Source organism: Thalassophryne amazonica, chromosome 8 (genome assembly GCF_902500255.1).
Source record: "Thalassophryne amazonica chromosome 8, fThaAma1.1, whole genome shotgun sequence".
Taxonomy (NCBI): domain Eukaryota; kingdom Metazoa; phylum Chordata; class Actinopteri; order Batrachoidiformes; family Batrachoididae; genus Thalassophryne; species Thalassophryne amazonica.
The window spans coordinates 57,581,881-57,595,976 of NC_047110.1; the positions used below are offsets into that span (position 1 = coordinate 57,581,881).

Genomic DNA, 14,096 nt, shown 5'->3' on the forward strand with positions numbered 1-14,096 from the left:
TCAGCAAACACCACAACATCAAGCTTGACCTTTTCATATTGTGTTGCCAGGAATGACACATGGCAGTGTGTACCTCTCCTGTCAGAGATCTGAGTCCGCAGAGTGCCAGCAGGTTGTGTGAGGCCGAGCAGGTCTGACTTCTGCAGACTGGCAATACGAGACCTCCAGCTTACTTCCTGTAAACATAGCATCCCCCTGCTGTGAAATCACATGATGTTATATAACAGCAGGCAAACAGGTCTATAAGTCAAATACAGCTCTCACCCCTTCCTCTCCCTTCTTTGGTTTTGTTTCCTTTTCTTTTTCCTTCTCTTCATCCTCCTTTTCTTTCCCTTTGTTGTCCATCTTCATCGTCTTCATCGTCTTTTCTGCTTCCTGAAGGTCTGTTAGTGTGACCCCCTTGTTATGAAAGAGCAACAATACCATTTTATTTATTTTTTGAACCAGTGATTATAATTAACTTTGCAGTGTTAAAGTACAGGACATTCATTACACCAATAAACATTACAAATCTGTGAAAATCCATCAGCAACTTTGAACCTTTGCAGAAAAAGGTGTTTATGTTTTGCTCGTGCAAGCACCGAAGGTACTGAGTAAGTATAGAAAAAGTGGAGTCCTGCACATCTGTAACATGTAAGGCTACAACTGGATGTCTTTTGTACTATGTCTCTCTGGAGGATCCTTCAGTACCACTGGAATGACTTATGAGTGTTTACCTATTGCCTGTTGGAATGACTTATGAGTGTTTACCTATTGCCTGTTTATCCCCTTGTCTCACGAGGGCATGTCAGCTGTGACATTACGGCCATGTGACACATTTTCCTGAGTGTGATTCAGCGTGCAGGTGCCTCAGCATTGAGGACCTCAAAAACTGGACAAGGTCATGGCCACATACATATCACATGGCTGCATAAAGCAAGCTGTCACTTTCAGGTGCACAGATGAACCACAGCGTGACGAACTGTAGCTAGGAGCGAGTTCAAAAGTACAAAAACAACTTCTGATTGGACTGCCACCACTTAAATAATTAAAATTTTAGGGCCTGTAGTCTTTGCCCTGAAAGTGCCATGTACATATCCTGTAGTCTTAAGCATTCTTTTCTCTTCTTTTACAGTTTAGATGAATGTGAGCAGGAGAAGTCTGTACCTGAGTAGAGCGGCGGGACTGCCGTGCGTGTCGAGAGCGAGCCTTTCTCTGTGCCTCGGCCTCCTCATCCCTTACTGGAGTTAAATAGGACCTACAAGCCAACATACTGTTTTAATGCAGCAGAAGCATCAAAACTCAGTGCTCAAAAGATTAGCTGTATAAATTTAACAGAGAAAAACTTTAATTTACTTCCGCCTCTGCTTTGTCTCCGTTTCGCCTGTGGTCATGCTCTGAGGGTTGGAGGTGGTGACGGCAGGTTGTTCCTTCTTTTCTGTCTGTTCCTGAGGAAGTCTTGGCGAGAAAGATAAGATGTGGCTCGATTAATGTTTTGGATAATGTTTTAATTGCAGCTTCTGTCAAGAAAACAATAAAAATACCTTTGGGCCAAGACATTATTAAGGCGGCCAAGTCCAGCGGAGATTGTTCCTGCGTTAGTTGAGGTCACAGTGGGGTCATCCAGTCTCTTTCCATAAGATGAGCTGCAAATGAAACCAAACCCGCTGGGAATTTCAAACATAATGCCATCTTTCACATCCACACGTACAAATTAGTAGTATTCATAAGCCGTGACGCTGCAAAAACAATCGCACACACAGGGGAAAAGCAGCAAGTGCATGAAGGTTAGTGAGCTGCATAACTGACCTGTGAGGCAAAGAGGGGTTGGAACTAGTGAGATCATTCCCTGATTGACTGTGAAGGCGCCGAGTGTAAGAGGAGCTACAGCTTAGCCAACTGAGAGAGACGGAAACAGAGTGATGGTGACACATACGCCGTGACACTGTGAAACACGTTCAGGTTTCACTAGCCCACAAATACAGGCCCACCTGTTAGAATTGTCAGAGGTGTTGTCTGGAATACTGAAAAGTCTGCGCGTTGGAATGGGTGGTACACGAGCGAGCCTTGGCTCCTGAAAATGAAGGCAAGTTCAGTTGAGTTGTGTAACAGTGTGAATAAGAGCTTATACAGTAACTGTTATTATTTAGCCTGTAGTGAAGATTTGAGTAATTAACAGCAGTAGTTTCACCTTGGTGTCAGCCTCAGAGCTTAGGCGGGGACTGGACGCAGAACGGGTCATGCCCAGACCAGACCCTGGAGGCCTGTTTGAATCCTGACTGGAATCAGAGAGCCCGACTGTACCCAGAGCAGCAGAACTGCCCGCCTTCCTCAGAGATGTTCTCCAAGAGCCTGGGGCCTCAGTGGTCATGGGCTTGCTTGTTTCCTGCTGCACAAGAAATAAATGTCACTGTGTGTTCTTCAGCGATGCTGTCATGAGGATGTAATAGATATGAGATGATCGCATGACATCCCTAAATTTGACCTTTTTCACTTGGTTTGCAGCAGTACCCGTTGACATGGAGGTAGGAAGGAGGCTGGTGGTGTTGCGTTTGTTGTTCAAGTTGTTTATGATCTCTCGGTTTTTCACTTTCTCTGCAACAGTGCAAAGGTCAGTTATTAAAGACCATTTATTGCTGAGAAAACCAGAGCTGTTCTCTTTAAAAGTAAGATTGCTGGCAACTCTCACCTGACTCTGCATCACTCTCTGATTCACTCTCCTCCTCTGAGCTGGAGCTGCTGGAGGCTTTAGCCTGGCTTGGAACTGTCTGGGAGTCCTCCTCCTCTTCCTCGGCCGGGGTGCTCTGCAGGGCGGGAGGAGCGTGTTTCTCCCGTTCGTGGAGGCAGATCTTCTCTTTACTGCTCATACGAGAGATAGAGGTCCTGCGGGGGCGGGGCCAAGGTGGAGTGGAACAACAGGCAGCATGCAGGAGCTCATCAGTGATGGCAATGGTTCCGTGTGCAGCCAATTAGTGCGAGCGTCAATCAGCGGGTGGAACAGGGGACCACTTTTGTGATGCAATGTGTAAAGAAAACAAGTGTTTAAATACAGTATGCCAACATGCAACAAATTGTCACACCTCACCTAGTAAGTGATAACTTAATAATGCAGACTTTACAGAAACTCACAGTGATATGACTGCAGAATTCAGACCCATGCACTTCAAAACAATTTTATAAAGTAGTGTACTATGAGTTGAGTTTTGTAACATATTGCCTGAGCATGAAAAATACCATAATTTAGTATTATGCTAGATGTTGTAAGCCAGTAATTCAGTTCAAAATTTGAAAAGTTACCAATAGCTCTTAATATAGCCCCCCCCCCCCAAACACGGGAGGTAGGGGGAGCACAGCCAAACAACAAACTAATTACTAGAAGAAGCTCACCTTGTGGGTGTGGTAAATGGTCTGATCTGTGTATGTACAGTATGCATGTCCTTGATTCATCTTAAGACATTTATCATTACATCTCCTTAGCCAGTGTTTCCCAACCTGGGGTCTGAGACCCCTTAGGAGGGCGCCAAAGACCACAGGAGGTGCCAGAGGTTTTATCAGAGGTTAGCAAAATTAAAAGATCTCATATTAAATAATTGGTAAATGGACTGCATTAATATAGCGCTTTTCTATCTGCATTACAAGCTCAAAGCACTTTACAATTATGCCTCACATTTAACTAGGGGATTAAGGACCTTGCCCGAGGGCCCTTAGTGATTTTCTGGTCTGGCTGGGTTTTGAACCGAGGATGCTATGGTCTAAAGACCAACACTTACCCACTAGACCATCACCTTCCCTCAAATAAAGTCATAACAACACACTTACTTGACAAGCAAATCTAATTAAAAAGCAAATTTTCTGTAGATGAGCGGGGGGGGCGCGCTTATGTCATATGTTTTTCACAAGTTGATATTTCCATGAGTTGTACAAGTATGAGTTTTCGTCATGTAGATTTTTTTTGTCCCAGACTGTTCTCACATGTTTTGGATATAGTCTGTAAAATTATGTAGGTCCAGTAAAGCAATGTTACATTGCGAATTAAAAATCTTATGATTAGCAGATACAAACCAGTAAACAGTTAATGGTCCGATCCAAAATGCTGTAGACCAGGACAGAATGGAACAGGATAGATTCCTATGCATTTATCTTGTAGTCTTATTGTTATTATGATTGTGATGTGTTGGTGCCTTTCCGTGCTACATCAAATGGAAAAATAAAGCCATTAGCTTGGCACAACATAGTCATCGGGCAAGATGCTTATGTTGCATTTTTTTATTTATTAAGAAATACGACAGATTACAAAAGTTTTGTCCCATTCTGTAGGACATCTATGATACAATCAATAGATGAAAAATTAAATGCGCAAGAGAAAGAAAAAAATAAATAGATGCGCATGCAGGTAACATTTCCCAAATCAAGATGCTGGATTGTTATTCCAATATACCAATTGAAAAACTGACATTGCATCATCTCAGTATAATTTAATTTCATAATGACAAATGATAAGAAAGTCATCATCCCCCACTTAAGATGTGGAGGAAGGTGTCAACGTATGTGATAAGAAACATAGACCTGCTTTTCAGTATCAGTAACTCTATCCTCTGTTTCCAAATAACATCATAGTGGAATATTCCCACAGGATTCCCAGCTTTTGGTGTTAGTGCCAGGTCAGGTCTGGGAGCATGTGCTGGTGTCGCACATCTCACAACCATCACATTACAGAACCACCTTGGGTCCTGGATCCTGGATGGAAACCACACAGGCAGACAACATTTGTTACTTTGGTTTAGTTATTCTCAAGTCTAGAATTTTAGGTGATTTATTTAAGTGGCTATCATGGCAAAATACAGTAATTTCCTATATTTCGGTGCATTTCTTTGGTTAAAAAAAGAAAAAAATATATACCCACACAGCATCGGTGCAGGCTGTATGTATCGGGGGTGGGGGTAAGCAACTCATGAAAAGATGGTTCTATATTTGAGCCATTTTCAAAATGCTAAAAATTTCGGAAGCCTCATCACCATGGGCTTGGCTTGACAATGTCTTACTGCAACTCACTGTCCAGTTTTCATGCTGAACACAGAAATAATTACTCTGAGTTATCAAGAACTGACAACTGAGTGTACACCAGATTTGCCTGGACTTGCATCACATTGCACCAAGTCTTCCGTGGCCTGCCCCATCTTGAGATGAACGTGGCCAGGTATTGGGTGCCTGGTAGTCCACCAAGCTCCGGGACAGTAAAAAAAAACAACCAAACAAACAAAACAAAAACAAAAAAAAACAAAACACTTTTCTCGACTTTTCCAAGTGGTGTGCCTGCTTGGCCTGTTACTCGGCAATGTGTAAAAGCAGCTTGACATCTCTCAACCTGCACAAATTTATCCGGATCAAACTATCAATCTGGATCTGGCAACAGTCGTATTTTTTTTCCCTCAAACATCATAATAATCAAGCTATGTTACTGTTCCAAAAAAGGGCAACACAAAATCATCTCAGAAAAAGAAAACCTAATCTGCAGCAATGAGGATCAACCATCCCCAAATCTGTTTGTGCCAAGTCCTATATAGGCCCTGAGAATCGTTGGTGCTGGTGCTTATTACCATATTCCGTAGCATGAAGGGGAAGAGAGTCTATGTCTCTTCATGAACTGGGTGCTAGTTCAAAGCAGGCTCTTTCCCCAACCAAGGCTGGTAACGATTTATAGCTAGGTGTACTGGGACAATGGAGACAAGTGTCTTGTTCAAGGACACATACGAGTATAGTGTGACTGAGAATCAAACCCAGATTTACAGATTGGCAGCCCAACTGCTTAACCCACTGATTTACCTCCCCTGCTCCTGGCTGTGTTTGATCCTTTTAATTTTGCTTTTATTTATTTATTTTTATCTTTTATCATTCTTCTGTATGATCACAGAGATGCTCCAGTGCCAGAATGAATTGATAGTACACCTGTTTACTGCATTTTGCCATAAAACTGGACACTGACAGTGTCCCTCCAGTGTTACAGGTGCAGCAGAAGCAACACGAGTAAAAGAAATGCTGATGGCGTGTACGTCATACCTGCATGCAAACCACTGCTGCTGGGATTACTGGGGTTCACACATGTGCCCACTCATCAACACAAGGGTACTGACCTGCGAGGACGAACTGGTACCATGGAGATTGGTTGACTGGTCTCAATAACAGGAGTCTGTTTCGCTTTCTCAGTACGTAACTGAAGAGGAACAAACACATTAAAAAAGGGGTAACATTGGCGCTGTAACACTATTAATCCCACCGCATTTATCTAACTGCCTGTGATAAGCAGCAAGCCCGTTTGAAGGCAAACTCACAGCATTTTGCTTTTTTTGTAGCTCCTCCAGCATGTCCACCAAGTTCTCATCAGCGACGTCCAAAGGAGTTTGGCCCTACAAGGACATTGATGATGCATGATTGGACATGGAGGGAGAGCAAGTGTTCATTATTCTGGTTATGTTATGGTAATGACAAAATCAATGCCATGCGTGATCTTTTTGCCTCCCTCACCACATTGTTTACAGCACCCATATTGCACATGTTGTCTGCGAGCAGGGTGCACATGTCCTCCTGTCCCCAGTGAGCTGCCGCATGCAGGGATGTCCAGCCGTCAATGTCCCTGCTGTCCACATCTAGTCTACACTGCAACAGCACCCTGAGCAGGACCAGAGAGTAGAGACAGTTAAAGACATTCAGGGGAGGGGAGGGGGGATGAGAACATATCCAGGAGGGGCAGAAAAGGCTATGAAGAAAAGCATGGAGACTGTGTGACTTGCTGGCATACCAAAAAAAGACAAATGCTAACAAGCCTTCGCGGCTCTAATGTATGTGGACTGATGCTCACTTCAGGACTTCGACGTAGCCTTTGGCAGCAGCTACATGCAGTGCAGTGGCTTTGGTGTTTGGATGAGGTGTGAGAGTGCCTCCTTTTGCCAACACCGCCATAGCGTCCTGTAGCATAACACGTTCCTCCTCCTTGCGGGCCTTGTCCACATCTACTCCTGTGACGCACACACGAACGCATGATGGCAAATGCTAATGCAGGCAAATATAAACAAGTCTGTAGTCACACATCACAAATTAAAACAATTTTTTACAAGCTTTTAAAGATGGATTTTAATAGAAAAAGTAACATTTATTTCACATTTCAACAGTCCCTAATAGGATTATTACAGCTTTAAAAAACAAAGAATTCATCTTGCAGTGCGGTGACTCGAGTGGGTAGCGTGCTTGCTTCCAAAACAGAAGGTTACAGCTTCAAGACCACCCATTCCCATTCTCCATGTAATGTGGAGTTGTGTCAGGAAAGGTACCTATTGTAAAACGTGTGGCAAAAACAAAAAGGGAGAAGCCAAAACAAACTATTTACTTAGAGTTGTGACTTATCCTTTGAAAAATATGCTAAAACAAGGTCTCCAACCATGCTTTAGGGGGAGGTGATAAGCGTTGGGCTTGAGACCAGAGGATCCTCGGTTCAAATTCCAGTCTGAACGGAAAAATCAAAATCACCTAGTTGCTCCCGGTGTGTAGTGATTACCTTGTATGGCAGCACCCTCACATCGGGGTGAATGTGAGGCATTATTGTGTGAAGTGCTTTGAGCATCTGACGCAGATGGAAAAGCGCTATATAAATGCAGTCCATTCATTCGTGTTGATAACAGTGTAAGGCTTGTACACCAAAACTGTAGATTAGTGGGTGGGTGTCTTATCTCGGACTGTGTAAGCAATACAGTGGCCCCTCGCTATAACGCGGTTCACCTTTCGCGGCCTCGCAGTTTTGCGGATTTTTTTTAGTGCAATTTTGCGTGTTTTTTTTTTTTTAACAGCGCATTGTGTTCTGCGTCCTTATCAGGCGGGCCGGTCGCAGTACCGGTCAGCATCACCACGATTGCTCTCACTGCCTCCGATGCGCTTACTGAGTCTGCAAGCTCGGTAAATGCAACAGCGGGCCACTCACACCGCCCTCCTCTCTGCTGTGCGGAGCTGTGCCAAATCTGGCAACAGGTCCAGAGACTACACTCGCTGTTTTGATGCAGATGTTGACCGCAGCCGCAGAGCTCCGTGGCCACCGAGAGAGGACTTGGATTCTTTGCGGGTCCCGCATCCATACCTCCGGAAGCAGTGAGTGAAGGGAGAGTTCTGCGTGTGTGTTTATAATCTTCTCACCAAGAAGAAAAAAAGAGAGTGTGTTTACACAGGAGAGAAAAGTGAGAAAATGTTAATGCCTGTTTGAGAAAAGTGTATAAAGTGCGTAGTGAGGGGTTTTACAGCCTTAAAACATCTATAATAATTGCAAAAAACAGCGCTGACTACTTTGCGGATTTTGCTTATCACGGGTTATTTTTAGAACGTAACTCCCGCGATAAACAAGGGACCACTGTACCTCAAAAACAGCGAATGCTATCATTTAACTCACCAAATTAAAAAGGGCAGATACTGAAAATGATGTGATTAGTTGGTTGTTAACTTTGATATACCAGATCAATTGAAAAAGCAAACTTTGTTTTGCTGGTGTAATATATCAGAGATGTGCCTGCCACCTGCTGGATGGTGCATGAATGCTGTATGGATTATGGAAAACAGAGAACACCTGTGGTTGAACTTACTGGGTCGGCATGTCTCCTGCTTGTCAGTGCACTCAGCTCATTTACAATCAATTCATTTCAATTTATTTATACTCCGCCAAATCAGAATGCAACTCAAGGTGCTGCACAAAAGCAAGGTTTAAACCTTACCCCTCCCATGAGCAATTATAGCTATCAAGGTATGACAAATTAAAAGTCTTCAAACCTAAAACCTTTGCATAGTGCTGTACATATTTTTTTCTGTTGTCAGATAATACAAAGGACAATTTGACCACAGCTCATATATTCCGGCTGCTTACTAAAGGCAGTTCCCCTGGTTTTCCTGAGAATGTATAACGACACATACTGTGTGATCAGCTATACTATCAATTTCTTTTGGATTCTTGCATTTGTTTGCATCTTGATTTGGTATGAGTTTGCTACCCGACACAACCATACATGCACAATTAGAACACGCAGGGTGGGCTTTGAACCTTGGACCTTCTTGCTGAGAGGAAAGAGCACTAACCGCTTCTCCATCTGACATATAGACTTTCTGATCAAAAGGTCAAAGTTCTCAAGCTGCCAATCAAAACTTTGGAGACATGTTTTATTAAACAGAATATTTTGTTTGCATCTGTTAAAACTGTGGATAAAAAAAAAAAAAAAATCTCTTTGTCCATTTTGTATTTATTTTATTATACATTATGTATATTGTGGTTGACTCTCTATTTCAGAAAGGCAGAGTTAATCCAGGACAACAGTGTAACTAACTAGGCCAAGCCAAAAACAAGTAATCCATATGAAATCACATCTTTCCACAACAGACCACGAGGTCAACCACAGATTTAGGGATGTTGAAATGGAGAACGCACATTGTCAAGGATTTTATATAGTTCATGCTCTTATTATCATTTATTTTCTTTAGTTTATGCTTATATTATTATTATTTATTTTCTTATAGTTTATGCTTATTATTTTCCTCTTTGTGAGAAGAGGAGATTTTAGAAAGAAAGACTTGTTGACTGCATTCTTCATGAGTGAGCAAGCTATTTTTCATTTTACATAAGTGCCTTATCCTGCTGTGGGAGCCGCAAGGTTCATGTCGCAGGAATGGAAGGTTCCAGCAGTCACCTTGTCCCAATATCTCCCTCTTGCAGACATGACTCATGTGTAACCTCTCCCGACTGTCTTTGTTTGTTTTTTCTCATGTTGATGAACTAAATAAAAGGCTGGGCCAGAGGAGGAGATTTTAGGAGAGCTTTGTGGCTGAGCACTTACAAGCTGCTTCATTGTTCTCCTCCTCTGCGCAGAGCAAAAAATATATACATTTGTCTCTCTCTGACTGGTTTCTTTTCAGTGTTTGTGCCTCTCATTTCTTTAAAAACAGGGTGCAAACCCAACACACATGCACCCAGTGAACATCAGCTGCTAATGAAAGCTTCTGAGGAAAGGAAGCACAGCTGTTGTAATAACATAATAAAAACACTTTTAGACAATAGCAGACAGGCTGAATGTGCACGAAGGCTAAAAACAGAAACCATCACAGGAGCCACTTATCATTTGCACAAACTAACAGTTGTACAATTTGATTAAAAGTGAACAGTGGAAGCTCATGTTATGGAAGTATGTTTACGATGAAGATCTACGACAGACTCCAGAGATGAGCAACGGCAAGTTTGCATTTTGCATCACCACTCTTATGCTGCATTCACACCGGGCGCGATCAGACGCCACAAATTTGCGGGGGTCGTATGGTGACAGACGCGCCACCATCGCCCGGTGTGTCGCTCTGCTTTTGCTGCGAAAATTTGCCCCGGTGCATCATCAAATAGGAGGAGCTTCCATTCCGCTCGCCGGCTCCGGTTGTCAGTCAAGTTAACCTGACGGACCTTGATCACACGGAGCGAGTTGTTGTGGAAAGTTGACAAACGTCATGAGACACTCCCAATTTGGGGAGTATCATTATTTGCTGCAGTAGCTGCATCTGGATGACGGCCGCTTTCAGCGGTCCTTCCGCCTCTGCGGGACCCAGTTTGAGGACCTCCTGTCCCGTTCGCACGTGCACATGTAAACAAAAAATAAAAAAAAACAAAACTCCGCTGCTTGCTGTGGGGCTGCAGCTCGCTCTTCCCCAAAAACTCTGTCATAATTCTGTTTAGAAACCAGTCACCATTTGTTTTATTATACATCTGTATAGTTAATTAATAAAGTATTCGCCACAGACGATTTGCGCGCGCGCACGTACAATAAAAAGAGAAAGAAATCCGCTCCCCATGCTGTGGGGCTGCTGCTCACTCCAAAAACTCCGTCATAATTGTGAAATAAAGGACAAAAGAGACATAAGTCCTGCTCACAGGCTGCTACCAGATACAGGACATGTTCACATCTTCAGTCAAACTCCAGACATCTCCACGTCACTACATATTCAGTCCCTGATTGGTCATCGTGGCGCGACGAGACGAAAAAGTTCAGATTTTTCAACTTGGGGAGGAGGGCAACGCGATGTGATGCGACGCAGTATCACGCCACAAATGCGCCAATCACTCAAAATCGCTTCACTCGCGTCGCTTCATTAGCGTCCATCGCGTCGCGCTGCGTGACTTGGCGCCAAAACGCGTCGTTCCATAGGGATTATATGGCAACCTGTCACTGCTGTCGCTTGCGTCGCGCCCGGTGTGAACACGGCATTAGCTTTACAGTGGAGTAGAGAGCAGATATTCTTTCACAAAAACAGATCAAATCCAGGCTTGCATCTCAGATGTACCTTCTTTGTAGCTAAACTTTCAGGTCTTCTTTTTAAGAAAACTACACCAATTTATCATGAAGCTGTATATCTGGTGATACAAAATGCAAAGCTTGCACTGTGCACAATTTCTCCAATCACAGCCACATAAGCCTATAACTTCTTCTGGGTTGTCTGGGTGTCTCACTCTGTTTTTGAGAACTGTCTACTCCATGCAGATTTACTATTGAATGCCATACTGTGTGTATTTCTTTGTAATTGATTTAAATAAAGTCCAAGACATATTCACTGGCAGCTTTACCATCAGAGAGCCTCGTCCACAACTACCACAACAGACTCCAAGCTGTCATTGATATTAAAAGGGGGCAATACACGGTATTAAGGACAGGGGTACGTAAACTTTTGATCAGGGTCATTTGGGTAGTTTCTGTTGTCATTATGATTTAAAAAGAGTAAACACAGTTGTTTGACAATAAATGACTTCACCCAACCACTAACTATGAGTGGAAAAAAAGTTTTTGTGTGAGCAAGCTCAGATGGAGAGCATTCGCGTCACACTCATGCACTCCCAGCTTCAATGGGCCGGCCATGTACACCGCATGGAAGACAACCGCCTCCCAAAGCGTCTATTCTACGGGGAGCTCAAGGAAGGGGTTCCTCAATACTCAAGCACCTGCATGCTGCATCATGCACAGAGAAACGGGCCGCATGGCTAACAGAACTTAACTGAAATGCAATAGGTACCATGGTATTTTATTGTGGGTTAACGGCAGTTAAGTACAAGTCATACATCAAGAACTGGTACAATGTCCAATGAAATCAGTGAGGGTTGCTGATAAAATTCGGATAGGATAACTGGGAATTTCAGGATTAATCTGCTATCTGCTTTGTAAAATACCCTTCAGTATAGTCGGGTACATAAGTATTTGGACAGTAACACCAGTTTTGTAATTGTGCTTCTGTATACCACCAAAATGGAATTGAAATGATGCAGTCATAATGAGCTTGTAGTGGAGAATTTCAGTAGTATAAAATTAACCATTTAGAAATTATCATAGCCTCAAGTAATTGGACAAACTCAATAAAAAGGGTTATTTTTAATATAAATCAGGACTTTTACAGCCAGTTTTCTTTTGTCGACTCAGGGGATGGACACAAACATCTGCAAATCACTGAATAGGTCTTGCACTTGATTTACATCAATCATTAAGAAACACAAACAGCTGGGACTGTTTGGTAAATCTGTCTGGAATAGGCAGTTCTCAAAAACAGAGTAACAAACCTAAAATCTGTATTTTTGTGGGGTTGGTAAGGTTAGACCTTACTTGTGTGAAGCGCCTTGAGGCAACTTTGTTGTGATTTGGCGCTATATAAATGAAAATAAATTGAAATTGAATTGTGTAACCCCTTGAAATAAAGCTGCAAGTCTGCATTACAAGCACATAGTCACTGTGCCCCTTCCAATATATTGTGGTGTTGCACAGAGACAAAATTACACAAAAAAAAAAAAAGGCTCACTGTCCAAATAGTTATGTACCTGACTGTACTGACTGGACATCACCAAATGCATCCTGGGACATTTAACTGAACAGACATTAAAGTTCAAACACAGTGAATCTTTACCCTGTTTTTTTATTTCACTCTTGAGAAGTCTTTGCATGGCGTCTTCTGTGGCCACATCCAGAGGAAGCTCTCCTTCACTGTTCACTGCCCCAACATGAGCGCCGTGCTCTATTAGGTACCTTAAAAACACACAAACCAAAATTCAGGTTTAGATAACAGCAACAAACTCACAATATACACATTACTCAAATGTGGTTACTCAAAGCAGGACAAATACTTTGTATATTTTCACAACAATTAAAATCACATGACGAAACGTAAGCGTTCTGTGAGCGTCCACACTCACTTTGCAATTTGGATGAAGCCACAGGAGGCGGCGGCGTGCAGAGGGGTCCAGCCTTCGTTATCTCCTCTGTTGATGCCACTCCCACTCTCCACCAGAAACTGCACCATCTCAGCATTTTCATCAATACAGGCCTGTCAAAGACACACACACACACGCCGCAAATCATTGTTTCTGCCAAAACAGCAAACACAAAATGAAATTCAATCAGCTAACTGTAGCTTTGTTATGCACAAACGCATACATGAGTGTGGTCATGCACTGACAGTGCAAAACTAAAAATAAATAATCTGCCATTTCAGACATTTAATTATTCTTCCATCAACATATTTAGACAAACTGGTGAATATTATGCTGTGTCCTACCATTGGAACGCAGAGAGAACTGTGCACAAAAACAGAGTAATTGTGCAACAAGGAGACAAGTGAGGTAAGCCACCAATACACCCATGAAAAGTCTGAAAGAGTTATAGACTACTGTGGTTATGATTTGAAAGCATGTGCACAGTACAGCTTTTGTCTGTAGCATCATCAGTGTTGCAGCTTCATGGTGGAGTGGAACAGAGAAGGATTTTCATTAAAGAAGTTTGATTAGGAAAATGAAGTTTCCTTGGACAATACCCAAGTTGCATGACAGCATACTGACATCTGCGTGAATGCGACGAATCACTATAAAGCACTTATAGGGTCCGCTTCAGATGGAAAAGCACTACAAAAATGCCCTTTACCATTACCATTTTACAGAAATCTTCTACGTGTCTTCAGGAAACTGTACATGAAATTTTCTGTCTTAGAATTTCTAAAAACCTAAAATCTGTATTTTTGTGGGGTTGGTAAGGTTAGACCTTACTTGTGTGAAGCGCCTTGAGGCAACTTTGTTGTGATTTGGC

General features: G+C 42.7%; 1 protein-coding gene across 6 annotated transcripts in view; it reads right to left on the bottom strand.

Moving 5' to 3' along the window:
- The window catches only part of zmp:0000001167 (protein phosphatase 1 regulatory subunit 12A), a 39,728-nt gene that overhangs the window by 15,346 nt on the left and 10,286 nt on the right, over positions 1-14,096 (bottom strand). For 3 of the 6 annotated variants that reach the window (XM_034176352.1, XM_034176350.1, XM_034176347.1), the window contains exons 2-17: positions 13,211-13,341; positions 12,925-13,043; positions 6,836-6,992; positions 6,502-6,646; positions 6,309-6,383; positions 6,111-6,190; positions 2,669-2,862; positions 2,465-2,574; positions 2,171-2,368; positions 1,971-2,053; positions 1,789-1,878; positions 1,524-1,625; positions 1,336-1,437; positions 1,147-1,237; positions 265-399; positions 74-176 (exon numbers count right to left, since the gene is read on the bottom strand). In XM_034176352.1, coding sequence (XP_034032243.1) covers positions 74-176; positions 265-399; positions 1,147-1,237; positions 1,336-1,437; positions 1,524-1,625; positions 1,789-1,878; positions 1,971-2,053; positions 2,171-2,368; positions 2,465-2,574; positions 2,669-2,862; positions 6,111-6,190; positions 6,309-6,383; positions 6,502-6,646; positions 6,836-6,992; positions 12,925-13,043; positions 13,211-13,341 — 1,915 coding nt within the window. The remainder of the gene's footprint in view (positions 1-73; positions 177-264; positions 400-1,146; positions 1,238-1,335; positions 1,438-1,523; positions 1,626-1,788; positions 1,879-1,970; positions 2,054-2,170; positions 2,369-2,464; positions 2,575-2,668; positions 2,863-6,110; positions 6,191-6,308; positions 6,384-6,501; positions 6,647-6,835; positions 6,993-12,924; positions 13,044-13,210; positions 13,342-14,096) is intronic. The other 3 variants (XM_034176348.1, XM_034176349.1, XM_034176351.1) reach the window with 3 other exon arrangements.